This window comes from Sphaeramia orbicularis, chromosome 19 (genome assembly GCF_902148855.1).
Source record: "Sphaeramia orbicularis chromosome 19, fSphaOr1.1, whole genome shotgun sequence".
Classification (NCBI taxonomy): domain Eukaryota; kingdom Metazoa; phylum Chordata; class Actinopteri; order Kurtiformes; family Apogonidae; genus Sphaeramia; species Sphaeramia orbicularis.
In genome coordinates this window covers 34276715-34304270 of record NC_043975.1, presented here as the reverse complement: position 1 = coordinate 34304270, position 27556 = coordinate 34276715, and the positions used below count along the sequence as shown (strand labels likewise).

The following is a 27556-nucleotide window of genomic DNA, read 5'->3' as shown; positions in this document are numbered from 1 at the left end:
CCTGCTCAGACACGTAAAAAACACAAGCCATTGTGTCTTAGCTGATCACTGAACAGCACAGGCTATTAACTTGTTACTCAGTCCAGTCAGTATAAACAACATGGGAGTAATGCTATATGTTCTCACTTCCCTTCTAAACAATCACAGGCTGTTAAGACACCAGAGTTTACAGCACATGTCCACGTTGTTCTGTAAACAACAAGCAAAAGCAGGATCTGGATGTCCTGTGGTGAATGAGGTTGGGGGCATTGGGGTGGGGGGGCTGGTGTCAATCTCCACCCACATTTCTCTTCCTCAACCTGTTTTTCTGAAGTTTTATGTGCAAGGGCTCGGGCCAGTTAAGAAGCAGTAAAAACGTCTTCAGATGTTGATGACTTTTCAAGCCTGTGCGACTGCAGACGTGACAGGCACCGCATTGGGATTTGTAGTCCTTTGACAGGCGTTTGTTCAGTTTAACTGATTAGAGTTGCTCTGTGCATGCGTGTGTGTGTGTGTGTGTGTGTGTGTGTGTGTGTGTGTGTGTGTGTGTGTGTGTGCCTATGTCCTAAAACACTTCCGGGGTACTGCTCTTTGTCTGCACTTACTGGCAGAAGGTGATGTTATTCATACACTGTAAGCCCGGACTTTGTATTTACTAAAATGCTTTAATTACAGTGTACTTAAATGATTTAAGTTTTATTACATTACTATAAAATGTTAAGTATATTCTACTAATTTGTAGACATAGTTGAAAGTACGAAAAAGTTTAAGTTGAATGGATTTAAATCACTCAGTTTTAGTCATGAACACACCTTTTTATCTCCACATTGCATTGTGGGTATTGGGCATGTTGTTGAAAATGTGTTATTTTTATGTGCAGGGGTTCAGCAGGGCTGTGGTGTTAGTGTTAATTTTGACTTAATGTGTGTATGGCAGTGTTTATAGGCCTTTTTGTGTTTGTTTTCGTATTTTTGTAGAGCTGCACTGTGAGTGAGAGTCATAGGCTGAAAAATGGCTTTCCTGTTCATCTCTGATTGTTCTTGTGTAGTGTGATATTTTTTGCCTTGCCAAATTAAAAGCTCTTCCTGTACTGGCAATTACGTTGATCTAACTTCCATTCATGCTATAATACATGCAGCTGAATAAATTAAATAGTTAAAGCAATTCATGTTGGAAACAATTTTAATTTAAATCAAGTTGGTTTAAATAAAATGAACTGATGATTTAAAGTCTAATGATTATGCAAAGCAATTGACATTGCAATAAATTTTAAGTTAAATTAAAAATGGCATTTAGTGTGTTGTACTTAAAATAGTAGTTCCATTCAAATCAAGCGTTCAAGTTTAATGCACGCAAATAATTCCATTCAAATCAAGCTTTTAAGTTTAATACACTCAAGTTTTCATTATTCGTTTCTTAAATTTTTTAAGGCAACCGGTTTCCTCAAATTTTTTAAGTAAATTCAACTTATCCAGTCTTACAGTGTAGTTGGAAACATAAACTGCTGGCTCTTTAATTTAGAAAATAAATATAAGTGCATATGTGTTTATTATAAAGACAAGGGATACTGCTATTATTTAAGCCTCAGGCAATACCCAAACCTGTCAGCAGAGTGGTTGAAGCTTATCAGTACATCTCAGACTCAAATTAGATTCAGGTCAAACTTAAAAGCTTTGCCCTGTATATGATTACAAGTCTTTGATATTAATGATATGAAAACAGGTATTCACCCTCTAGAATTACATTAGTCAGCTGTTACAGGCCAGGTCCTAAAATTACCTTAACTGGCTTGACCTTCAGAAATTACTGACATTCTAGACATATAGTACGTCCAGCACAGTTTATATTGGCGTCTGTTGCTTCACATGGACTATAGCCTCATTTTTTTTTTTTTTTCTTTTATCAATATTCCTTTCATTCGACGAAAACCAGCTGTGCAACAAATGCTTGGACACCCCAAAAGGCCTGATATAATGCAGCCTGCTTGAACAGTGGTGATTGCCATGTTCTGTTAATTTACTGACCATTTTAATGCTTGTGACACCATAAAATGCTCATGTGCAAGTGAACTACAGAGACCTCGCCACTAAACAAAGAAGACTTGGCTGCTGTTTTGTGCATGTGGGAGGTAAGTAGTGTGTAGCAGAGACAGTGAAGTGGTTAAGAGGTGAATGCGCTTCTTCATCCACTCCCAGGACTGTGTAGAGACCCCCATCTACAGAGCACGTCTGATTAGAAACAGACACAGCCTATTCCTTCACTAAAAGCCTGCTCTACCCGCAGCCCTCCCCATTCTTGTCTCCTCTTTAGAAAACACCTGTATTTTATTGTCGTAACTCCATTTCAGACGTGACACTCACCCCCTTCAGCCATACTGCACCTCTGACCTCTATCCTCACCCCGACACATGGAGATAAAACATGGAGGAGAGCGAGTATCTGGGCTTAAAAATAAATTCAGGGAGAGAAGTCATAAGTGTGGAGGGAGGAGGAGACGGGGGTTATAAACAATCATGGGAGAAGAGGTAGATGGAAATAAAAAAAAAAGAAGTGAGAAAGGCCTGCAGCAAAGGAAAATGGCAGCTCCTCGACGGCTGTGGAATTGCTCTGATCAATCATGAAGCTGGCAGCTCAGTGAGAGGCTACTCAGACGATACCTTTCATTTCCGACACATCTGGGCCCTATGTGAGCAGGGGTGATAAACTGATCACTTGGCTCCGATAGTGACAAATTGCAGTGTCAGCGGCCCTGCACGTGTGTGTGTGTGAGCATCATATTTTCAGATTTTGCAGGAAATGAACAATAAGCGAACGAACGCCTTTCAGAACATATATCTGTCAAGAAAGAGGCAGATCTCTGTCAGTGTTTGGTGCAATAACAGGTCAAATGACTTCAGTTTTAAGGCATGTGACCAAGTTGCCTCGACATTTCAGTGCGACTAACATGGGCAGAATGATATCATGCCATGTCAAACCTCCTGGTGTTCGGTTACAGCTGCGGAGGGAAAACTGAATGGAAGCCAGTTGAGGATTCTCACCAAGAAATTTTGACCAAACAAGTGTTGGCTGGTTTCACCACCGCTGTTGTTTTGGCAGTTCTCTGACACTGACTTAGTGTTACTATTGATCTGCTATTAATTTGTGGATTTTTCGGAGCAACAACAACAACAACACAAAGTTGATGTTTTCCAAATGAGTTCAGATGGAGGCAAGTATGGCTTCCAGCATAATATTAGGTTGAAAAATATTCACTGCAAATGAAAAATAATAAATGGGTAAAATACATTTTTCCATGAAAAACGCTATGGTCAAGTGATAATATTATGTGGTGTGCGGTACGAGGAAACATTTGGTGGTGCAGCCAGAAAAGCTTTGGGCAAGGTATCATTTCATGTCTCTGCACTCCAGTAAAGCAAGTCACATATGATGATATTTTTTATTCAAAGTTCCCGTGCCTGTGTGTGTTTCCAATCATAACATGTTAGGCCTTTTACACTTTCTCCGAAATGGCATGATTACACAAGTATTAGTAGGGTTAGAACATCTCAATCAACCTTTGTTTGAAAATTGAGTAAACACTTAGCACAGCATTTCGCCAAGTGAAAAGTCAGGTTGAGCTTAAAGTAATAATCCGTGACATTTTCATATAAATAAATATTAATTTTGCTACTTCATTACTGATTGATGTAATACAAAAGGGATCCTTGTTCGGGAAAACGTCTGCATTAGTGGTTGTAAACATAATCTGGACTCTTTTTCTCCCATTTTCTGTAATTTCTTTGTTTCTGACTATAGAAGGAGAATTATTTAACCACTGATCACTGTCATAGTGGTTGCAAGAAAAAGAAACAAGTGCCACAAAAAGACAGCATTAACAGGAAATAAAAGATAAACCAAATTAGAACCGCATCAGCTGTTTGTTAATAATTGCTAGTATAAGCGCAAGGCAAAAAAATGCAGAAAGTCAATTATACACCGTAACAAATACAACTGGAAAAACTACAGCTTGAAGTATTTGCAGTGAGACATCTGCTTGGATTCTTACCTTTACAGGCTCGTCGGTGGGTGATGGGTCTGGCCATGTCTCTGTAAAAGCCCTCCTTGCAGTAGTGGCAGTGACGTCCTGCCGTGTTGTGGCGACAATTCATGCAAACGCCTCCGCTCTTCCTCCCTGAGAGTTTGTACAACTCCATGTTGAATCGACAGCGACGAGCGTGGAGGTTGCAGTTACAAGCTGAAGAAAAAAGTAGCAGATAAAGTTAATTTTTGCATTTAAAGATTGTATAGGCAATGAAAATTCACAGTCTCTTCACAGTGTTTGGATACTTAAAGATGCCTGTATGGTGTCAATAGTATTCACATTCATTACTCAGGCAGAAGTATAGATACTATGGTTTAACTAGACTTCTGTAGAAGTTGAAGTCTCAATTCAAGCTTTTTACTCAAGTAAAAGTGTAAAATTACTGGTTTCAAAACTACTTAAAGGAGTGATCTTTTGCTTTTTTTAAATGGTATTATGCATTTTCAAACATTTCCCTGTGGTCTACATAAACTGTAAATGCTCTGCTTGGGTCTGAATTCTTCATTAGTTCAACTCCACAGGTCCATCTTCAACCCTATTTCTGAGTAATGACACCAGAAGAGTCATTTAGAGCGCTGGCCCTTTAAATCCAAATGAGCCACTTTTATGCCCCACCCCCTCCTGGTTTTTAGCTGTGCTGCTCTGTCCTGTTCAGCAACTTGTATTCGTTAATACGACCAACAACTGAACATTTTAGGTAATCAGTTCAAAGTTTGGACAAATATTCAGTATGGACTACAACCGCTGCTGCTGACAAACAATTATGTCGTACTCTGAGGAATGTTTATCGGAAGTCTGGACCTTATATGTGCAAATGTCGTGATGTAACTAGTTATAGACGTAACAAATTAAGAGGGAATTAAAACAGGTTGTAGAAATCCACAAAATCTTTGCTGGAATGAATATAAAGATAACTTTGCAGCACCTGGAGGGTTCAAATTCAAACTTTATGAACTATTAGGGTCCAAATACACAAATAAATGAACCAAAGACTAATAAAAGTGAGTTTAGATAAATATGACCCCTTTAAAGTATAAAAGTAAATGTGAGGGAAAAATGTCATTAGGACAAAAGCTTAGGGGCCTATAGTGCACTACCCCACCTCCCCAAAAAACATTTTTCTAAAGGCCATAATGACTATAATGTTATATTAAAATGTTCATGTTGAAACATTTGGGATGCAGTATAGGCTACCTATTTCAGCCGCATATATGCCCATTGAAAATGAACACATTTTAGTCCAATGCAAATGTATTAAAGAACCATATATGTGTCCTACTGAGCATTAACATGTGTTTCATGGAGCAGAAGATATGATGAGTAGTTGCCTATAAGTATTGGAATGGTGCAAAACGTCAGGTACGATGGATCGCGTACAAACCAATAAGGTGTCGTAATGGTATATGTTTATACTTCTCATCCAACCAAAATCAAATTCACTCTATCAATCCGTTTTTTTTTGTTTGTTTGTTTTTTTGAATGATGACAAGCTGGAATGAAGACAAGCCAAAATTAAATAGGAGAAACAAGTCTATTTTTAAAATGTAAGGAGTAGAAAGTACAGATAATTGCATGAAGAAGTAGAAGTAAAAGGTTGGCTGAAAAATAGTTACTCCAGTAAAGTATAGATAACCCAAATTTCTACTGAAGTAAGGTAATGAAGTATTTGTACTTCATTACTTGGCACCTCTGGAGGTATGCACTGCAGCAGTGCATATGCTTATGTCTGCGTACATAACACAAGATAGCCAGGAAAGACTTTCCACCATGGTGGTGTAATAGTAAGTGGTTTATAATCTAGACTGCGTCTGTGGGCTTGGCTGCTATTCCAGAACTCATCAATCAAAAGTGATATTTGCAGAGCTCATTTTCTCCATTTCATAATTAATGAATTCTGCTTCTCTCAGCCCATTAGTTATTAATCACTGGAAAGAGAGACATTAATTTCATGAATCAGTGATGAGTAAAGGCACCTAAGATCTATTAAAAGCAAGAGCGATTCAGATAAAGAAGCAGGCTGGAGTTAGCTGTCTCCTAAATGAGGCGAACAAGAATATATGGGATGTGAAGTTGGGCTATAGCTCAACAGTCTGTACTTAAGATCCCTCTGCTTCCATCCCCTTTTCACTGACTTCTCCATGTAAGATTTACCAGCTCTCAGCCACTCATGTGAGAGTTGCATTTGATGAGTCTAATGAGAAACCTGCCCTTCTTGTTTGTATACCAGAGTTTGATCCAGATCCTGTCCTGGTTAAATCAAAGTCAGACCTGGGACCTGAAGATTTGGCCTTTGCTTCAAAGACGACTGGAGCAGAGCTTAGTTCCAGTTCAAAGTTACCCCGCACTCATTTTAGCAAGAAGTAAACAAGAGCGGAACTGTTTAACCAGAAATGTCAACAGTTGTGGCAAAGGAGGATTATTAGGGGATCACAACAGAAGGTGATATTAATTAACCTAAATCCAGTATGAGTGTGTTGGAGAAAATAGATTTTACCAACAATGGATGTTTGGACCAGAACAGACGCAGCAATGACGAATAAGCAGACAGACTGACTGCATGGACGCATGTGGCTACGAATGAAACATGAAGTGACTATCGACTTACTTGTTATGGATAAGAAACAGATTTCATTGCGAAATAAATGGGGAATTGATCAGATATTTTGTACATTGTAATCCTCATGTTTTTACTAGTACAAGTTTATGTGTATTTGTGGAAGTGCAACAGGGAACTTAACTCTTAACTGGTTTGTATTATTGTAGATATGTGTTATTTTATCATGTAAAAGTGAAATAATAGTGCATATTCACATAATATTAAGGGCACTAAATGTAAATAGCATGTTGACCTGTATCTAGTATGCTCTAGATGTGGTAGTTTTAATGCTGTTGTGTACTCCTGCATGCTGTTCCGCCTTTGTCCAGCAGTCACCGCCAAAGCGTTCTGGGCATAGCAATGTGATTGTAAGGCTATTGTATTCCAAAATTACAAAAGTCTCCCAAAATACTGGTCCAATCAGCTTGTTGTTTTCGCTACTGTCTTCCTTGACCAAAAATACATAAGTATACTGAACCAAACTGCAGCAATCAGCTTTTTCCAGATTTTATGTAATTCCTGAGACACACACATGCACACACATACAGAGGCTACTTGGCTTTTATAATATAGATATTGATATTTCACACTCTCAACAGAAGGGGGAAGTCTCATACCACAACACACTTAGAACTACCAAAACCACCACTGAATCAACCAGCTATATATCCACAGACTGTATCACTCACTGAATAAAGTATAACGCTCATTGTTTACACACATCTGTATTATGGCGTCATCGTTTTGTTCTTCAAACAAAAATTCACAGCCAACCATAATCTACATGTGCTGCATCAGCTAATAGTTTACATTATCCCTCTGTTAGCTTAGCTCTGTTTTTAGACAGAAAACAGCCACAGTAAAATCACAAATCACCTCTGTTTTCTGTACGGTTTGAGTTGTCAATACCTGAACTAAAGATCTGTTTGGAATCATCCAAACAAGGTCAGAATTGTCGCAGTTTAGTCTGAACCGTCAATCAACAAACCACCACTTTAGCACAGACAATAACATCACATACTAACTTTATACTTCATAAACCTTGTGATCAAACTCACCCGTGTTCAAGAAACACTGTAATTCTATCATCAAACTCCATTCTTTTCTATTTAAATCTGTGTCCAGTGGTAAAAAATAACAACACTACTTCTAGATTTGATCACTTTCTCAATTTCTTTGACTCTAAAAGTTGTTTCTTAGCGGCTCTTATTCTATCGGGTCACTTTCTGATGCTTTGGTCAAAGACCTTGTGGTGTTAGTTTTCCTCACACATTGGCGACCAATAGAATGACTCACTACTCCCTCTAGTGGCCACATAAATACGACAAAGCATTGGTGTAAATACAATTCTACCGGTATCTTGGGAATAACTTATAGCTATATATTCTAAACTTTCTAATGATAATTTTAGATTATTTTATGTTATTTAAAAGTAGAAATATTATACATAGCCCATTTAAGGTGCTTTAACAAAAATATCGATTCCCTAAGTGTACGTGCAACAAAACCAACAACACAGTCATTTCTACTGTTTCCTTCTCCAAAATCTGTGTCTGACACATGCATATTGAGAACTATTCAGTTTAAAGGTCATTTCAGTGATTTAATGGAGCTCAATGATCTGTACGACATCAAATATGACCTTAGTGCAGTTGATCAGAAAATGACTTAACAGCCCTTCGACGGCTGTTTCGCAGAAGGAGAATCACTTAAATAGATAGTTGAAGCAATAAGTCGCATGAGAGCAGTGAACAATAACCACCTCCAAGTACACTAGGGGGGGGTGGGGGTTGGCACCAGATTGGGAAAGAGGCCCGGTTTTCCCTGGTCACAGACCCTGGAAAAAAAAAAAAAAAAGGGGGAACACATTCCCAGACAGTTTCCCAATTCCATCTGGTTATTTTGCTGCACAATTTGTGTGGAATTCCACAGCTAATGAAATGCTTTTTCAGTGAAAATTTATATCAGGCCTGTTAATACCGAGAAGATGTTTGAATTGTTGGATGTGATGGAATGAATTGGCGAGCCTCAGACAGGGCTTATACATCTGTCATCACATTAAAATAAATAAGTAAATAAAACCCACGCTTAATTATTGACTTATTGAGTGTGTAATTAATCCAGTCTCTATGAGCATTTACGTCTTTCTGCTTTCTGTGTGCAGGCGTATGAACGGCTAAACAACCTGTCGAACTTCTTCTAAGGAGAATGTGACAAAGAACACTCCAGCTCCAGTGAGCGTCTGGGGGCTGCTGGGGGGCCAACACGGCGGAGAACTGTGATTATGATCAAGCGTCTCAAACACACACACAGCTGTGAGCACTTGTGTCCATTAACACCTTGTAGCCGAACATGAAAGCAATGGATTGCATTTTCTCCCCCAGCTGAAGTAACGTCGGCCCTCATACGGCATCTTCTCGATTTTCTGCCGTGCAACAAGATCGGCCAACAAAGTCTGAAGCAAAAGAGGATAGGTTCAAGTGTGGAGAATGTAAAGAAAAATCCAGAATTTCACCTTTGAATGGTTTACCATGTGCAGCAGCAGCGGCAACTGTGAATGGTTTTAACAACATCCAGACTTTTCATGACAGAGAGAGAATTAACGTCTGGCAGAAATACGACTTTGGTATCTGACAGGAAAGAGAAAAAGCATGAATGGAGCAGTCGGAAATACAACCAACAGCTAAATTGAATGACTTCAGAGAAAGCGCCAACATGTAGGTGTTTGTGTGTGTACCTGTGGTGAACATGCAGCTACACCACAGCTGCAGTTAACTCCAGTTCAGAGCTGCAGCTGCCCAAGGAATGATCCTGGAATGTTTATGGGTTTGTTTTGAAGTACTTATGCACACACACACTCTGACACCCCACTACCCCAAACCTGCCACCCCCACTGCAACCCCCCCACCCAAATTAGGCTCAGCGGGGATAACTGAACACTATTGAGGGCCATTTTTTAATTCATTAACACATCAAAGCCTCACTAATGGCCTGCAAAAAGAAAAATGCTCGCTAATTCTTATCTGTCGAAGGGAAAAAAAAAACAGATGGAAAGAAATTCTGTGGGTGGTGGAAAGTCAGCAATGAAACTGCGATCCTCGGGTGAACTCAGCTACTTTATGTGTCAGTGTCCAATTCAAGCATGCAAAAATTTGGTTCATCTTGTTGTCGTGGAAATCAAACAACAAACAAAAGCTGGAGGGCTGCAAACAGGGGGATGGAGAGACAAAAATAAAAGAAGCTCTAGAGGGGGAGGAGGAAACATTCCCATAGGAAAATATTAGAGGAGAAAATAGTTTTGCCATTTTGTCATTAAATCAAATCACACTAAATGCAAATTTTAGGCAACAACTGCTCCATTAAATATTATGCTTTTACCCAATAACTTCTCCTTTAAAGTTTGCACATATACAGTTGAGGAAAAAATTATTAGACCACCCTTGTTTTCTTCAATTTCTTGTTCATTTTAATGCCTGGTACAACTAAAGGTACATTTGTTTGGACAAATATATTGATAACAACAAAAATAGCTCATAAGAGTTTAATTTAAGAGCTGATATCTAACCATTTTCCATAATTTTGTTGATAATAAGCAAAATCACTTAAGTTCTTACATCAATAGCTATGGCAAAAACAGTGCTTTTATGCATTCCATGTTTTCTTTTCCGTCTGTTTTAGTCATTTGATACACACAGAGGAATTAGTACTTGATTGTATAACCACTGTTTTTGATGATTTTTGATGGTCTAATAATTTTTTTCCCGCACTGTACTTTGATCAACGAGGTGTGCACTTACAAATATTCAGGTAAGACAGAAGGACGGAAGAACAGCACACAGTTTTATTTCAGCCTTCATAACAGGTGCCTCTGCAAATAAATGTGCTCAGAACAAGCTCACATACTGGTCTGTCAAGCGTGCTATGACAAATTGGCCCGTAAAGACTGTGCTCAACAAATAAAATGGAAGTGTGTTTGTGGAGTGCACCGCCTCCCTGTTCCCCACCATATGTCAGGGATAAATCTAACCTCATTTTTCCTTCATCTTGACCAAAGCCAGGTTGGTAAGCACAGCCAATTGATTTTGGATGCCTGCGCAAAACCCAAATCCCATATCTAAAATTGGTCCTTGAAAACTGGAGGACTGCTCTCCCACTGCCACCTTAGCCCTATTGGCCCAGCCTGTGGTTCAGACGTGCTGCAGCTCCCCTTGGTGACCCTCTCCTCCTGGCCAAAAAGGGCTCCTGCCATCTTGTGTGAGTAGTGTGTGTGTGTGTGTGTGTGTGTGTGTGTGTGTGTGTGTGTGTGTGTGTGTGTGTGTGTTTGGGCAGAGTTCCGCCTGGCTGCTCCAGCCACCTGCTCAGGGCACCAGGGGGAACACCCGGTTAATTAGCTCCTCATTAGAGCCAAAGCAGTGTACAGTTTGGACCAACACACACATAAACACACACTTTTGTGTCAACACACCAAAGTCGACTGCTTCCTCACAAAATCACAAGGATCAAGGAACGTAAAAGAAACAACAAAAACAAGTAGTCAAACAGGAGGAAGACAGATGTAAACACTGCTGGGTCTGTTCATGTTAAAGAGCTGAAGAAAACAAACTCCAACTAGAAAAGCCCTCGGAGAGCGCAGACCTCCGCCAAGGCAGATCACCCCCTCCATCACCAACAAAATTATTTGTTCCTCGTGCCAGTATCAACATTTCCTGAAAATTTCATCAACCCCCCCCCATCACCACCAAAATTTAATCATTTGTTCCTTGTGCCAGTCTCAATATTTCCTAAAATTTCATCCAAATCCGTCCATAACTTTTTGAGTTATCTTGATAACAGAAAAAGAAACAAACACCCGCTCCATCACCACCAAAATTTAATCATTTGTTCCTTGTGCCAGTGTCAACATTTCTTAAAATTTCATCCAAATCCATCCATAACTTTTTGAGTTATCTTGCTAACAGACAGACGAACAAACAAAAAATTCACCCCTCCTGATCACCACCAAAATTTAATCATTTGTTCCTTGTGCCGGTATCAACATTTCCTGCAAATTTCATGAAAATCCGTCCATAACTTTTTGACTTATCTTGCTAACAGACAGACAGACAAACCCCGATGAAAACATAACTCCGCTGTTAAACTAGGCAGAGGTAACAATGATTTCATTCCTCAAAGCTGAGGACTATGGTAAACTACAACACTAACTCTGCTGTGTCTTTTTTTTTTTTTAGCAACCAAGAATCACATGAAAGAACTGATCATGACTATTGACATCATCCAGTAGTTTTTAGAGTATCCATTTGAAGCTTTATGTCTGTATTTTGTCTGTTGCAATATTGGTTTTTTAGAGCCAAAAGTGACCATATTTGGCCAAGAAGGCTGAGCTGGAAGGGATGATGGCTGAAACTTGGCAAGCCAAAGTTAATTCTACCTTACAGATGTGGTACAATGGTAATCGTGAGACATTTGCAAAACAAAATGTACTGACCCATGTGGTTCGAATGGGTCATGTATTTCTGTTGTGTTTGTATTTTGGTGACAGCTCTCTCTCTCTCTCTCTCTCTCTGTCTCGCTCTCTCTCTTCAGTGCCACAATTACTGTGATGTTCATCATCTGCAGGTGTGTGACTGGTGGAACTTGACACTGATTGGCTGGAAGTGAGGATAAAAGCTGGCTGATGCTGATTGGCTCCTCCAATTCCCAATGATGGTGGCCTGGTGATTGCTGTGTTTGTGTGTTATGAGAGTTTTTGTGAAATAAGTGAATTTTGTAAATATTGTAAATTAGAGTAAGTAATGTGACAGGTAGCAGAAAATAGGAAGGAGAAGCCCTTTTTGTTTTGTCATACTTTTTCTCCTGTTTTGGATAGGAATTAGGTCACAATGATTATCTTTGGTTTTGTTATTTTGCTTTGATGATGAGGTAAGGATAGGGTTGTGTTATCATTTTGTTTTATTTTGGGCATTATTTCTCTCTTCTGAGTGGCAATAAACTGCTACCTTATTAATTGTAACCTTGGTCCGGGCCTGGGCAAGTGGGGCACCTTTAAATATGTTATGTTCAGGTTTCCCCAAGGCCAGGGACATAACAAAAATCCTTTGAAAGGTCTTGTTAGTGTAACCTCTTAGCAAAGCATTAAGATGAGTCGATTAAGTCAAATCTCGACTACAACTCCTTTAGAGCTGTCTGTCGGGTAGAACATGTTTTATTCAATAAATTAAAAAAATGAGAAACTCCAACTCAGCAGGCCAGTGAGCTGTCAAATCCACCTGTCGATCAAAGCCCACACACAGGCATCAAAGCGCTCTATTAGCCGTAAAGTCTAAGTAACAGCAAAACAATTTACAGAGCAACCAAAAGAACACTATTAGAACGTCCAAATGAAACAGATGAGACAAGAATGACTCCTGGAAAAAAAGATTGATTTAGTATTTCTTTCTAAGATCTATGTGGACTGGAACCAGGCTATTAAAGAGCCAGTCAGTAGTTCGACTATGCACTGACTTCAACTTTAAGCCGCATTTGTTGGCCCTTTTGTTCCAAACTCCCTTCAGCCTCACATGCTCTGTCCCTCTCGTCTGCACAGACATATCATTCACTTGTAGCTTTGACACCATGTCCCAGCCGTCCCCTCCCTCCGCTGGTTTCTGTGGTTAGCCTCACGCCGTGGGCTTAAGAGCAGGCTCTTGGGAGCCCTTTTGAACTAAGAGTCCCCTTAATTCCTCTCCCACCCCTTCCTTAAGCCTCTCTCTCTCTCTCCTGCTCCCTCCTCTTATGAGACTCCATCTCAAATACTCTCACTCACTCTTTGGCTGTGTTTTTGCTTGTTTCCTTCTCCAACCTTCTTTCTCTTCCATGCTTTCCTACCTCTTGTCTTTCTCCCTCTGGATGGCACCAGGCAGGGAAAGATTTTAACTAGATTAGGCTGGAGGGATGCCAGGATGGGGGGCCGGGTGTCAGTAGAGGGCTGAGTCCTTAGCTCTGTTCCCTCTCTGGTCCATTTCACTTCTCCACATCTAAACATTGTTATCTCTGTCTCAGGTCATCTTTTTTCTTGAACAGGCAATAACCTAGACTTCTGAACACAGGGGCAGATGCAGACGACTGTTGTGCAATCACATCATCGTGCGGAATGGATGAAACCTGAGGGGAAAACAGATTTACTTCTCGGCATACCCAAACATGAGGTCCAATGTGGGAGGTGCATGCGAGACTTGAGGGGTTTCTGCAATTGACAGAGGGAACATATCGATAGCTAGTTAGTGAAATCAGAAGATCTGTTTGGTGATGGGATTGTCATGGAAACTTAAGTCAATTATATGAGTCAAAGATGAAAAAAATCAAAGGACAGAGGTTAAATTTACAAAGGATCTCTTTAGATTTTCAACTGTGATAAAAGGGATTTGGGTGGACACACTCCTCCACACAACCCACAAAAGCATGTTTAAAACCATATTGCCTTATAACCATATTGTTGTCAAGTTTTCAACCGTAACAAGAGATGTGAAGTATTTAACTTTTACAGTTCTGGTAAAAATTAAAGTAAAAATGCAACACCTGGTCTGAAAAGCCAAACTGGCTCAGTTTGTTTCAGTGGAGCTACACCATATGGGGATGATCATGGATGGAAGGGTAGACAGCACATAGAAACCGATTTGTCCACAAAACATACAACATTCATTCCATGTAAAAGTATGTACACAGGCATTACTGTACACACGACAAACGGCAACGGATCAGTCAGCCTGTGTCAACCACTGACAGGCAAAACCGCAGCTACAACAATAAAGGAAGACCAGAGCGATTATCATCCATTCATCATAAACAGACAGACATATATTTTCACCGCCACTGAATCTCACTGCCACCAGCAACAACGGCAGGCGGCCAAAAACCACATATATTTTCAGGCAATAGAGCAGAGAGGCCTGGGAGAGCAAACAAAAGCAAACTGTTGCCCAAACATAACAGATTTAATAACAGAAGAAAAAGACACATTTCAGCAAAAAGAGAACTAATATAGAAAAAAGAAAAGCAGTCAGAAAAACTTCCAGGCAGTGAGTTAATCTTTGACAAGAGTCAGTTACACAAGGACAGAGAGGAAGAGAGCGCCGGCGGTGACGGACACCTCGGGAGGTGATTACTACCATCTGTGGGAGAGAGTCAGCGAGGGCCTCGGAGAGCAGGGTGGGCACGCTGCAGCTCCACCAGTTTGCTTTGGCAGCAGGATGAAACGCTACATTGCACCACTCTATTACATGTGGCTTTCACAAATGCAATAAGATGTATATGCACACGCACACACTGTGCCTCAGGCGGGCCACAGAGCATTTCCCAGAGATCCAAAGTTTTAACCCAGCTGACATTAACACAGTTATTTGACACTTTGCTGTCCTTAACATTGTTTCACCATGTTCCCTGCTTGCCAAAGAGTCTTTATGGGTGGCTTCTTAGAATGAGAAATGGATCAATCCTTTGCGGGTTGGCGAAGAACCAAAGCAGCGATATTAACAAACTAAAAGCAAAGCAGTCGGAATGACCAAACTCTGTTGTCTTAGCCAGATACCGGAAGGAATTTGTGAAAACACACAGACGGAGTACTAAACCAACTGCACACACCTAATGTTTGTGGGCCTCTCAGTGCTGTAGCCCCTGCATCTCACGCTAACCACCCCAGAGGCATCATTTCATAGGGCTGTTGATTTTAGAACAACATTCCTTGGCTGTGTAATTATTTGAAAGCACAGGAGGTTCCTTTTTCAAATCCACTTTCTTTCAGCAACCCCCCTCAACATACACTAACACACACATCTCTAGCTCATTTGAGTACTGCGGTGTAACTAATTGAAGTGTTGGGTCTCTGTTAGCCTCCAGCGACAGCGGTGGAGGCGGGAGGGGTATGAGGGTCTTTAAGTCAATTAGAGAAAGTTAGAACATGGCACATACATGCACTAATATCAAGGTACGCCTGTGTTTTTCACCCTTACATGCCTATATTTAGGATTCCGCTGAGTTCCATATCATATTGCCCTCTAGGGACAGATGGATGTAATTTCAACAGGTCATCGTGGATAATTTTATGTGGCTGTTTGCTGTAAAGCTGCATTCACAGGGTTGAGTGTTGAAATACAAAGCAATCCGGTGAGGTTGACTCAGTTCCTCCACAGACAAAACAACAAAAATCCCAGATATATTGTTCTATAATAACTGCCGGTATGTTGCAAGAAAAATAGCGCACAAGTCACAGTCCAGGCAGAGATTGAGAAATGATAAAATGTGTAGTTATTCATGTTATCCGAATCACGCAACCTCAAAAATGGCGCAGCGGTTTCTTCTATGGTGTGTGTATAAGAATGACGTCATTGTTCAATCACCAGGCCTAAAAAGTGTCTTGACAAATCTGCTCTACGACTGGAACATGGGCCTGACCTTTGCTTGGCCTTGGTAGGAGATCTGGAGGGAAAAAATGCTGTGAAAGGATGGAGGCCTATTTTGAAATTCTAATCAGCATCAAATAACCATCTGCCCCATGTCAAAGAGAGAAATTAGGACAGAGAAATAGGGAACTAAAGAGAGAGAATTTGTGCTTCTGTGGTCTTAAGAGTTTCCACAGCTCTGTACACATCTCATTCGGAGTCCTGTTCCCGAGTGTGTGTTCCTGGCTGGCCTCTTCCTCTGACACACACATATGCACACACCTCTGCTGGATCACAGCGCTCTCACTGCTCCCCCATCTGTCAATGTCCCCCTAATTCCAACTAATAGTTTCCAAAAAACTGAGTTCACTAAAAACCGCAAGCCCCCACAAAAAGTTTGAGCAGGCTTGCAACAAGACATGCACCTTTCAAATGTTTAAATTTTCCTTCCTCTGCTGTGAAATGCACATTTTAATATGACCACAGCTTCATCAGTGTTGCAGACATGATCTAATAACATCTATTATATAACAGGTAATAACATTTTTAGGGGTAAAACTAATTTCCCTCAGGTGTGGACATGGATGTACTATATAATGAGAGCCTACAGTGATTAGTTATTTGGTGGATTGATTTAATTTGTGAGGAAACTCCCCTTCTCATGTAAAAACAGAATACCATATCATTCATTCCCCACTGGAGCCAGTGCAGTACGTCAAATTCACTATTAAAAATATTCACCACCGCACCCAAATTCTACACTAGAGCAGAAACACCCACTTCTGCTACCAACCACAGTTCACCTGCATTTATGAAAAATCTACCCACGAGGCCATTTTAGTAGCCTTCTTTTGACCTCTGTATTTAATGCTATAAATGCATACCGGCGTGCCTGGCGCAACACTGTGAGCAGACCTGGCCTGACTGGTCCATTAGGGGATGGATGGTGTTTGGCACAGGCCTCATAGTGTCCCAGAGCAGCACTCTGGACTTCCTGCAGACTGAATCCAAATGAGAACAGCTTGGTGCTGCAGCCAAACAGGGCCAAGATGGCTGCACACACAGCGGCTACACCACCATAAATTATCATCTATGCAGGATGTCACATTGTCATTGACTCCAGAAGAGGCCTCTTCATCTTATACAGTGACTTTGGCAGACCCTATTAAGCCATGATATACCGTCTCACATTTTTAAATCAACATGCTGTATTTACATTATGGCATCGAGTGTGCCAGCAGAAAAGCCAATACTCCATCACAACCGGTAACCAAATAGCTCTTATCCATCTGCTTCCTCATTCTCTCCTGTGGCTTCAACTCCGGGCAGATAAATCACAGCTTTTTCCATCATGTCTCCCTCAATACAAACAGACACACTCCTTTACGAGGCTGCCCTCTCTGACTACTAGAGCAAGGATTTGTAAACCAATGTCTTCAGGCAGGATTCATGGTGAAGGAGGCGGCAGATGGGCATGTGTGTGCATGGTTTGCGTCTGGAGACTGTTCATGAGCTTGCCAAGAGCCCAGACAGTAATCTTGGTGCGGTGTACGTCAAGCATTTAGCAAGCCCCGGGAACAATCAAACCAGTCTGTTAGAAACAATGTTCTTATGTAAAAACTGAAGTATGGGCTGTTAAAAGTGAGAGCAAAGCCTCGCAAAATATGAACTGTCTGAATAATAAGATTTAAAGAGGTAAAATCTGGCCACCAGACACATCATTTCTCATGGACTGACAGGCTCAGAGGAGGGGTGTGAAACACCTATTGATCTGGCTCTACATCTGCCCACTCTAAATTCCTCATTACCCACAAACCCTCTCCCCGTCAACTTAACCTTGTCACCACCCTGCAAAGGATCATGACCTCAGCCCAGCCCCCTCAGACCTTCCTTCCAACTCAAACACCCCCAGGGCCTACTGAAGGCTCTGGTGACACCTAAGGGACTCTTCAGGCCTGTAGCTCTCACACATTTGCCCAGTCTAAACAATGACACCTCACTGCTGCAGTGGCATGCCTCAGGGTTCACACACTAGCCCGCTGCCATTCATGCGCAATGTCAGAAAGAAAAACAAGCTGAGAAATCATTTTAAGAATGGGCTTTAATACACACTGGAGAGGATTTTTTAAAGGTTCTCCTGCTACTTTGAGGATATTTTGGAAACATTTCTACCGGAATAAGCTGTAAAAAGGCTTTTGGAACTTGAAATTGTGGGCATCTGGGACAGAACTTTTTGGCGTGTCCGGATGTGTGATCAGGTATAGCGTGCAATATGCAATAGGTTTTAACTGCCCTGTATCAACACTGGGATTAGGTCATCAGAGTTGGCCGCTGTAGCCGTGCTGTTTAGTCCAGAAATCATGGATCGAAGTGACATATCAATCCCACAGAGAGGGGATCTACGAGAAGCGGGTGTAACGTTTCGGAAACAGCTACGGGACATTTGAAAGAGGGTGTGTGCAACATTACAAGGGAGAAAACACAGGGATTTACAGGATATTGTTTTAGAGGAGTCTAGATGTGTGTGTGTTTGTGTGTATTTGTTCAGTAAGCAAGGGTGTCAAGGTTAGATGAGAAGCCAAAGTAAGGTATTGTTGGCACAGGTGCCTTAGAGTGAAGGAAGGCTGGATTTGGCCTGTTTTATGCTAAAATGGCCCTGCTTCCCAGGCTCTGTCATTCTCTGTCCCCCTTAAACAGATCTGGCACTGTTCAATGCTAAATAGGATCTGAGGCCAGCTCACTGGGCAATTACAACATGTTAGAAAAATATACACAGTCTTTCAGTGTTCAACTTCTGCTTTTTCTGAGGCTGCAATTTTATTTCATTACAGGCAAAGGTTAAAAGGCGGACAGTGGTCTCTAATATGGTTTTATTTTCCTGTGCTAACAAATTTTTATGACAAGAAAAACTGACCTGAATAATGTTCTACCTATAGCAGTTTATACTAACAGAGAAACCCCGTCAAATTTACCACATATAGTGAAGAAATCCTGCTAAAGACATATGACTTACATGACATGCTTCAGAAATCTTTGTACAGCTATGAAATTAATATATGGTACAGGCTAAACATCACTTCAAAACCTGTTATTGTAGAAAAGACTAATCCAATACAAAGGTAATCCATTTACATTTACAAAAATTGCCACAGAAATTGCTATAATTTCACTTGGCAAGCTTTCAGCATAAGTTTGGATGACTTTTACTGAGCATGTCTTGAGGTAAAGGCAAATACTGCCAAATAACATTCTTGGATGACTTAGCTGTTGCAGTGTGCCAGTGACTTGAGCTGTTGTCATCCACTGTTTAGACTTGCTTGTGAAAAAGAGGGGTTTTTTTCATGGACATGTACAGAAAACATGATTTTTGTTGAGTAGAAAGCCTGTTTTTCTGTAGAAAAACTGTAAATGAAAGAACCTGATGGGAAATGCATGGAAAGGTCATTGCCAGGGTTGCCAGCTAGGCCACTAACAGAAAATGCTACTGGAACACCTCACCAGTGTTGACACCAATTCACCCCATATGTTCTGGTAAAAATATCAGATTCCTTAGACAGTCAAACACAGGTCATCTTCATTAATGCCCTTCTTTTCTAATATATTATTCTACTTGATAATATTGTCCACCATATTCTGAAAATGGGCAGTGAAAAGATTGTCCATGTGTATTTTTCATGTATATTTCCTTAATTCCTCAAACATATCTTGAGAAAACAAGCCCTAAAATCCAACGTCAGAACGGGTGCGAAGGGTTCATTATGTGTTTTTTGTCACTAAAGTTTGGAGCTGCAGTCCTACACAAAGCATCACACATACTGCTGTAATGTATTGGGAGTGAGTAAAGGTGGTGCAAAATAAGCTTTGCTAATGTAAGTCCTCACAAATAGGAAGTGACTATTTTTTTGTAGGCTTGACACCGGAACTACACCACAGAGAAATCTTCAGTATAATCCACAGCAGAATAACTGTGACATATTCAAGAGTAAATAAGTAATGACAGAATGACTTACGCAGACACTCATTGGCCTCACGGGCGCTGGCTCTCTGCCACGGTCGGTCATAGTGAAAGGGCTTGCATCGGTCACATTCAGGTCCTTCTGTGTTGTGTTTGCAGTCACAAACCAGCTTGCCTTCCTTGTCTTTTAAACAGCGTGAGGCATGGCCATTGCATTTACACCTCCCGCCCACCTGGAAGTCTCCCACTGCATAGAAATAAGTTGGCAGTGTTGACGGTACTGCGACGGGGTCATCATCCCTCCCTCCACTGTTACTTCCAGCCCCCAGCTCCCGGGGAAGTTGGGGTCGACTAAAGACCACACGGATGTCTGTGACGGTTACCCAGTCCTGAAGGACCGGGCTGTTGTCAAAGTCTTTGCCAGAGGGCCGACCATCCAAAGTGCTGAAAGCAATGAGCCCTCCAGATAGCGGGTAGAGGTCAGTATGGCCATCAGTGCAAAGAGCCTCCTGCTCATTTTGCTTCGTAATTGTTGCTTTATTAGGCCGATTGTACATACGCCGACACTGAGAGGAGTAGAACTGGTAGGGCATCCAGGTCTTGCCATAGTCCATGCTCTTATATATGGCCAGGGACTCAGGCCGTGGCGAACAGAACTGCAGGCTGACATAGGTGATCTCAAATTTTTTACCAAGAGAAAGCGTGAGTGTAACATTATGTGGCGAGGTGTTCAGATTCTCCGACTGCCAGCATGTGAGGTTATGAGCTGAGTTGAGGTCTGTGAGGTAGGAAGCAGGGTGGGCCCGGCGGGGGTCGGCTGCATCACAGATTTGGCATGTACGTACCGAAGGCCGGTCATCCCCCCGCTCCACCACGCTACAGGAGCGGGATGGAGGCCGGCCACAGACGCTGGACACCATCACTTCCTTTCCAAAGGCAGCATTGATAAACTCTGGGATACAACGGCGGGCTGCTCCTGTGTCATCATAGCAGGGGTCTAAAGGGGTCTGCTGTCCTGCGAAGGGATTTGTAGCGCTGTGGGTGAAGGCTGAGCATGCCAGGAGGCACAGACCCAGCAGGCATCTCCAGGGTTCCCTCATCCTGCTCAGAGGGTCTGTGTCTAATTGTGAGGTTTTTGTATGTGCACGAATCTGTCTTTGTAACCGTCTACCCAAGAGTGTGTGTGTGTGTATGAATATGGGTGTGTGTGGATGTCCAGATGTGTCTGTGTGTGTTTGTCTTCGTATGCTTGTGAAGTTGTGAGTTAATGGAAGGAGAGTGTCTGAGTTCAGTGACCCTTTACTTCAGGCTGACCACTGCCTTTCCTGTAAGAGAGAGAAACAAACATAGAGGTCAGTGTCACTGGAAATATCTGTTACCATAATAGGATATAAAAATAGAAAGTCACAGAAACAGAATTTTACATCACAAAAATGTTTGTGTATCTTTTAAAGTTAATGAAACTCTCTAACACAAAAAGGCTGTTAATAGACCTTTTTAAACTACACAATTACAAGTGAATTTTTCACTGACTAAAAGCCTGTCACTGGATAAGACAGTTAGACGTGGGGCCCAAAAGACAGGATGTGACCATTTAAAGAAAGACATTAGTGGCTACAAGTGACTGCATCCTGAATTTCAATGCCAGCCTCTCATTCAGTACTTCTATTCAGGTCAAAACTGGCCAAGCCTTCTGGTCATGCTTGAGCAGCATGGCAGAAGTCACCCTATAATCCCTGGCGATGCTACAGAGCAGTGGACCGTGCGTGACCTCGGTCAAACCACCGCTTTAAGAGGTGAAAAAACTGAGAAAAGGAAATATTCCATATAGAAGAGCGTGGTGTTTAAGCTGTTCTTCTTGTTACTACTTTTCGCAGGATTCTGACTGGAAATCAAGCATCGCAAAACTATTGTTACAAAGTGCAGACCTTAGAAAAGGAAGCTTTATGTTCATTCACTGAACCAGAAAATTCTCCAAAAGTGATAGCTATTTGAGGATTATACTGTGCATTAAAAGAGCCGAGGCTATGAGACTCCATTCAAGCTTTTCTAAATCTCTGGGTCAAGATTGGTACCTGGATGACATCATTCATAGTTTCACAGCTAGACGAGGGGCCTCTTAGTCTCGGAGAGAGAAAGATTGAGAGGCGCAGCAAGAGAAAGCTGCAGGGCAAAGAAAGAGTCAGAGAAAGAGATGTATATGGCCTGAGACTTTCCTTCCCTAATCCCCTTTTTAATACCTCGGGTGTCAAATCTAGAAGAGCCCCATTTCAAAACGGACAGCTAAAGGTTCTGAGGAGGCACCCCAACCCTCTTTTGCAAGGTATTTATTAAATTACAATGAATCACACCCACCTCCTCCTACCCTCACTCTCCCTCTTATACTACAGCATCCCTCTTCATCTTGGTAGAACAAAAGGTCGCCTCTGTATCCACTTCAGTCAAGCGGGGAAGGCAGACAGACGGATTTAAGGGGAGTCCAAAAAACAAAAGTTTCGTTCTTTTCTTGTACGAGGGGTCCAAAGCTAGCAACCCTTAAAAAAGCGCTCAGTGGCCTGGTAAATAGGACCACTCTTCTGTGCTCGAGTGCTTAAACCCGGACATTTGGCCTCTACTCAAGCACAGATAGGGTGTTAAAAGAAAGAGAGTGAGGGAAATATACAAACCAGAAAGAACGAGGGGGGGGGGGGGGGGGGGTTTGCTCTGATTTAGCTCTTGTACATGGGGAAAATAGAGATACAAATATTTCTATTGACTGAGATTTGATCAAACCATTCATAAAAAAACTAAAATGCTCTTATATGGGATTATTTCAAGATTCAGCACGAAAACATCAGCAAAGACCCAGAGCCATTGCAAAATTAAACACATGACAAATGGATTGCAGAGCCGGTTCATAAATGATTGGAGTAAGAGTGGGCCTTGGCAGGATGGATAAGGACACTGATCAATGACATGTGTCTGAGGACGAGGAGGTTAAAGTGGGCACGAAGGCGGGGGTTCATCAGCCAAGGCACTCCATCAAAAGGATGGCTGGGGTAAAGCTGGCGGGCCTGACACCCACTGGGGAGGGCACGGAGAGACGGCTGATAGAATTAGCAACTCATTAGCATCCAGGCCCAGCTTCCATCAGCAGCATGTTCATCTGAGAAAAGAGACAGTGGGCATGTCCTGATAGAGAAAAAAGGGGCCTAAGCAAGAAAAAACAAAAAAGGATGTAAAGGTGTGGTAGAAAGGAAGAGTGGGATTTAATATTTGACTGGTGTGTTGATGGGGGATTGTAAAAGAAAGTTACAAAGTTTTGGACCAAAAAAAAAAAAAGGCAGGAAACTACTTGACAGACACAAGAGACTAGAAAAGAGGACAAACAGGCACAAAAAGGTAAGAAGCAAAAGAGGAACACAGGAAGGCAGAGAACCAGTGAGGGGCATGACAGTGATAAAGCAGAAGTGACTCAGGGGAGGCCGAGCGAGGACAGAGATGAATGGAAGCAGTAGGAGAGAGAGGGAAAGTGACAGAGATGGAGGGAGAGAGCTGAAGGAAGGACATAAAAAATGAGAGAGGGAGAGCCGGAGAGAGAAACAGAGGGGAGACAGATTAAGGTGGAGGACTGCACTGGTCTGTTTCTGGACTGGATGACTAAATATGGAGCGGCCCGTGTGCTGCCGGGCCTGCTGGGAGATTCTTCCAGGGTCTGGTGCTGTCAGCCGCGTCTGGCAGACGAGCGCGTAGGTTAAACAGAGAGAGAACAGTGACATGGCTGTTTAATTCCACTCTGAAATAAATGCTAGCCTTGAAGCAAGTGTTAACACTTCTCCAAGACGGTCCAACAACACTATACTGCGGGTGCGAATCTGGTCTTTATTAAAAACTTAAAGCTTATTCTATATCACTACAAAAAGTGCTAAATGTTAGCCGCAAAAATTGTTCGGGATCGTGAGCTTTGCCAGGATGTCAGCATCGTGGTGGACCTTTAAAATACTAAGAATCTGTTTCAGCAAGAAAATTCTCTTCTTTCAGCAATGACAGTGTGTTTAACAAGCCACAAGTTTCCCTCAGTGGGGGGGGCAGACATTGTCTTTCATTAAATGTGGTTGAAGTAGCAACAGCTGCAGGCCCATGTGTCTGTGTGGAAGAAGAAGACGATGAATACCACACAAAAATGTTGGGCCGTTTTCAGAAAATGTACTAAAGAGATGTTGATGATTTCCAGAACGCACATTGATTCATTTTTAATTGTGTTTTATTTTTTAGAAAACAATGATCCATTTAGTGTTCAACGCATTAATAAATCTGTCTATCATCAATATTGGGAATTACTCAACATTACAGATGTAATAAAGTAATTTAGCTATTTGATTTTATTCCTTACTTCATTTTTTTGCTTTTTGGTGAATTTCTACTAAATGTTTTAAACTAGACAATAACTCACAAAAGTCCTAAAGGCTTTTCTATTTCGCTTTGTCTGTGTTTATTCTAAAATAAGGCATTCCTGCACAACAAGACAATGCAAAGTAACCAAATGAATGTCATATTTTACATGTTGGCTTTCTACCAAAGGGAAGATGTAGGAGGTAACCCACTTAAAATCACCAACTTTTTATTAAATAACTGTAATTTAACCCATAAAGACCCAGTGTCAGTTCCCAAATTATTTTCTCTCTCTGTTTAACCATCCTTAAGTGATTTATCACCTTTTATTATAATATTGTCCTCTGTATTTTGCATTTTTTCAGTGTAAATCAGGTATTTTCCTATATTTAATTTACTGATCATGTAGAAGTTGATAAAAACTCAGATTAAAGTTGAAGGTTATTTTATCAGAAACAGATAAAACTGCAGAAAAGTGACTTTTTCAGTCAAATCTATCATTAATTGAACATAAACCAAGTGTCTCCATGCACTGTCATTTATGCCTGCATGATGTATTTAGTAAGATTTAAACCAATCGATGATAATATACTAGACCTAATGCAAGTGTTATTTTTTCAGTGTTTAACCCATAAGAACCCATGGGACATTTGTGGCAGTTCCCAAATTTATTTTTCTCTACATTTAACCATCCTTAAGTGGTTTATCACCATTTATTGTAATATTACCTTCTGTAGCTTGTGTTATTTTAAATAAAAATCAGGTATTTTCCAACATTTAATTTACTAATCATGTAGATGTTCATGAAAGCTCTGAGTAAAGTTGAGGATTATTTTATCAAAAATAGAGAAAACTGACTTTTTCAGCAAAATCTATCATTAACTCAACATAAACTCAATGTCTCCATCCACTGTCATTGATCCAACTCCATGGGTTTTACTGGTGAATCAATGTTGTAGAACTTCACAGTGTTTCCACGGTAACTACAGAGCCTCTGAACATCCAAATGGGTCATATCTGATGACCATGAAAAGATGACAAACTATATTTTACACCAATTATTTACATGTATTGATACTATTAATTGAACAATAGTTATTAAACACTTTAGATCAGTAGATGGTTTCAGTCACCAGTGGCTGTCGGGTCTTTATGGGTTAATACATGTAGAGCTGAATTGATGTGCATTTATTGTGGATGGTTATATTGAAATTTGTATCTTTTCCAACTTGAAGACAGTTAAACTAGTGTAAAAAAAAAAAATACAAAAATGTAGTGACTTTTATTTATCTGTGTCACTGAATCTAAAACCTGCAACACAGGCTGAAAGTGCAAATAATTCAGACATTATTTACTTTTTTTTTTTACCAGTAACTATAATGGATTACATTTTTATCTATTTATTTATTTATTTTACATTTAAGTAGTTACTCTCCAACTCTGTCAGTCATTAGTGCGGCGATAGCATCTTACAAGCTCTATTTGATTTTTTTTTTTTTTTTTTTTTTTATCTGGCTTTTGCTTGCATTGCAGATTGTGCCTGTAAAGTTACATTTTACCCTCCAGCACACAAACCTACCACTATCTGCTGTATAAAAGATAAAATGCTCATCTGGCGGCTAAGCCTTTTCAGAATGAATGGCTGCTTATAGTACAGTGACAAATAAAAAACTGCAGTGAGTTCATCACTGCAGCATTCCTCTGTGGATTAATGGCAAGGAAAATGTACTTGTGCCGACGTGCTACAATCCCCAGTGGCTAAGTTACTGCAGTGTTTAAATAATTTGCCCATTAGTATTATGAGCACAATATGTGAAAGGATGAAAATATATGAGGCTTTCAGGGTGGAAGGAGTCGTGCATGGCCACACAGATTACTCGAGCCATTTGGCAACTGGACTGGATTCAATGGTTTTAATCAACCAGTGACAGCCCAATTAGAAAGGATCAACGATGGAGGGTAAAAGGAAGGGTGAAGTGAGATTAAAAAGATGTGCGAGGGGGTGATGCAGACAGGCAGAAAGACAGGCAGAAGGAGAGGTAGACAGGAACTGTTAGACAGCAGGGTGGTCTGGTGGTTTCAGCAGAGACATTCCGGGAAGCGTTTTTTCAGCTTCTCTCTGTCACCGGGAGATCATCCCATGTTGAGTTGTCTCTCTTTCAAGCGTGGGCGCCTCTGTCAGAGTTCACAGATTAGGAAAACAGAAGTGGCTGAGAGGCTTTATTTGGCTTGGGTGTAGAGGAGGGCACCGGGGGAGGTGAGGATAGGAGCGGGACAGCTGAGCCACTTTGTATCCCAAGTGGGAGCCTTTCACGTTTTGCTCTGTGGAGTTGGCGTTCGGTGGGTTCGCTCACACTGAGGGTGAACGGAGGTCTTCTTGGGTACCCCTCGCAGATGACAACAAGCTGAGGCCCAGGCTGGTGCCCTGCTGTCCCTCCAGCCTGCTGTACAGTAATCCCTGGTGGGGTTATTAGCGGCTGCACAGGAGCATGGAGGACTTTTTAATAGGCTAACAACAGGGCCACCTCTATTCTCATTATCATTATAGAGAGATGAATAGTATGAATATAAAAAAAAGCAGTGACACCAGAAATAAAAGAAGTCCTCTGGGACACAGATGGTGTGGTGGTGTTTGAGGCACTTCACCTGAATAACATTTTAATTCATGTGTCTCAATCAAGGACCGTGTTAAGGATGGTAGATACTGTAATAACGGTTTCCAGTAGATTTCATCAAGGAAAAAGTCTCAAACAGTGTTAAAAAATCAGATATGATGACAGAATGACAGCAAATTTTTCTGTGAGAATAATTAAAAAACAAAAAAAAACAGTTACAATTTGGCCTGATAAACTGAGCAGTTTGTGGTTAATTTTATTCTTGATCGATCAGTCAAATGAATGAACTTGATATTACTGTTCTAATAAAATCACTGTTATTTGTTTTAGAGCTTGAATAGTGAGTGATAGTCCAGTATAAAGACGAATTTTAAACAGAAAAAAGCAGATTATTCAAGAGAAAAAAGAACGACACTGAGAAACTATCACTGACTTTATATGAAACTATGTGTCGAACCAAACTTCTGAGTAAAACTGATAAATACCTGGGTGCTTCTATGAAACTGGTCCCTAAAAACAGGACATGGGGCTAAAAATTCAAACTAGA

At 41.0% G+C, this 27556-nt stretch overlaps 1 protein-coding gene across 2 annotated transcripts in view; it reads right to left on the bottom strand.

Moving 5' to 3' along the window:
• ntn2 (netrin 2) overlaps window positions 1-27556 on the bottom strand; it is a 57877-nt gene that overhangs the window by 15492 nt on the left and 14829 nt on the right. For both annotated transcript variants that reach the window (XM_030122533.1, XM_030122534.1), the window contains exons 2-3: window positions 20079-21348; window positions 4024-4212 (exon numbers count right to left, since the gene is read on the bottom strand). In XM_030122533.1, coding sequence (XP_029978393.1) covers window positions 4024-4212; window positions 20079-21123 — 1234 coding nt within the window. In that variant the 5' untranslated portion in view covers window positions 21124-21348. The remainder of the gene's footprint in view (window positions 1-4023; window positions 4213-20078; window positions 21349-27556) is intronic.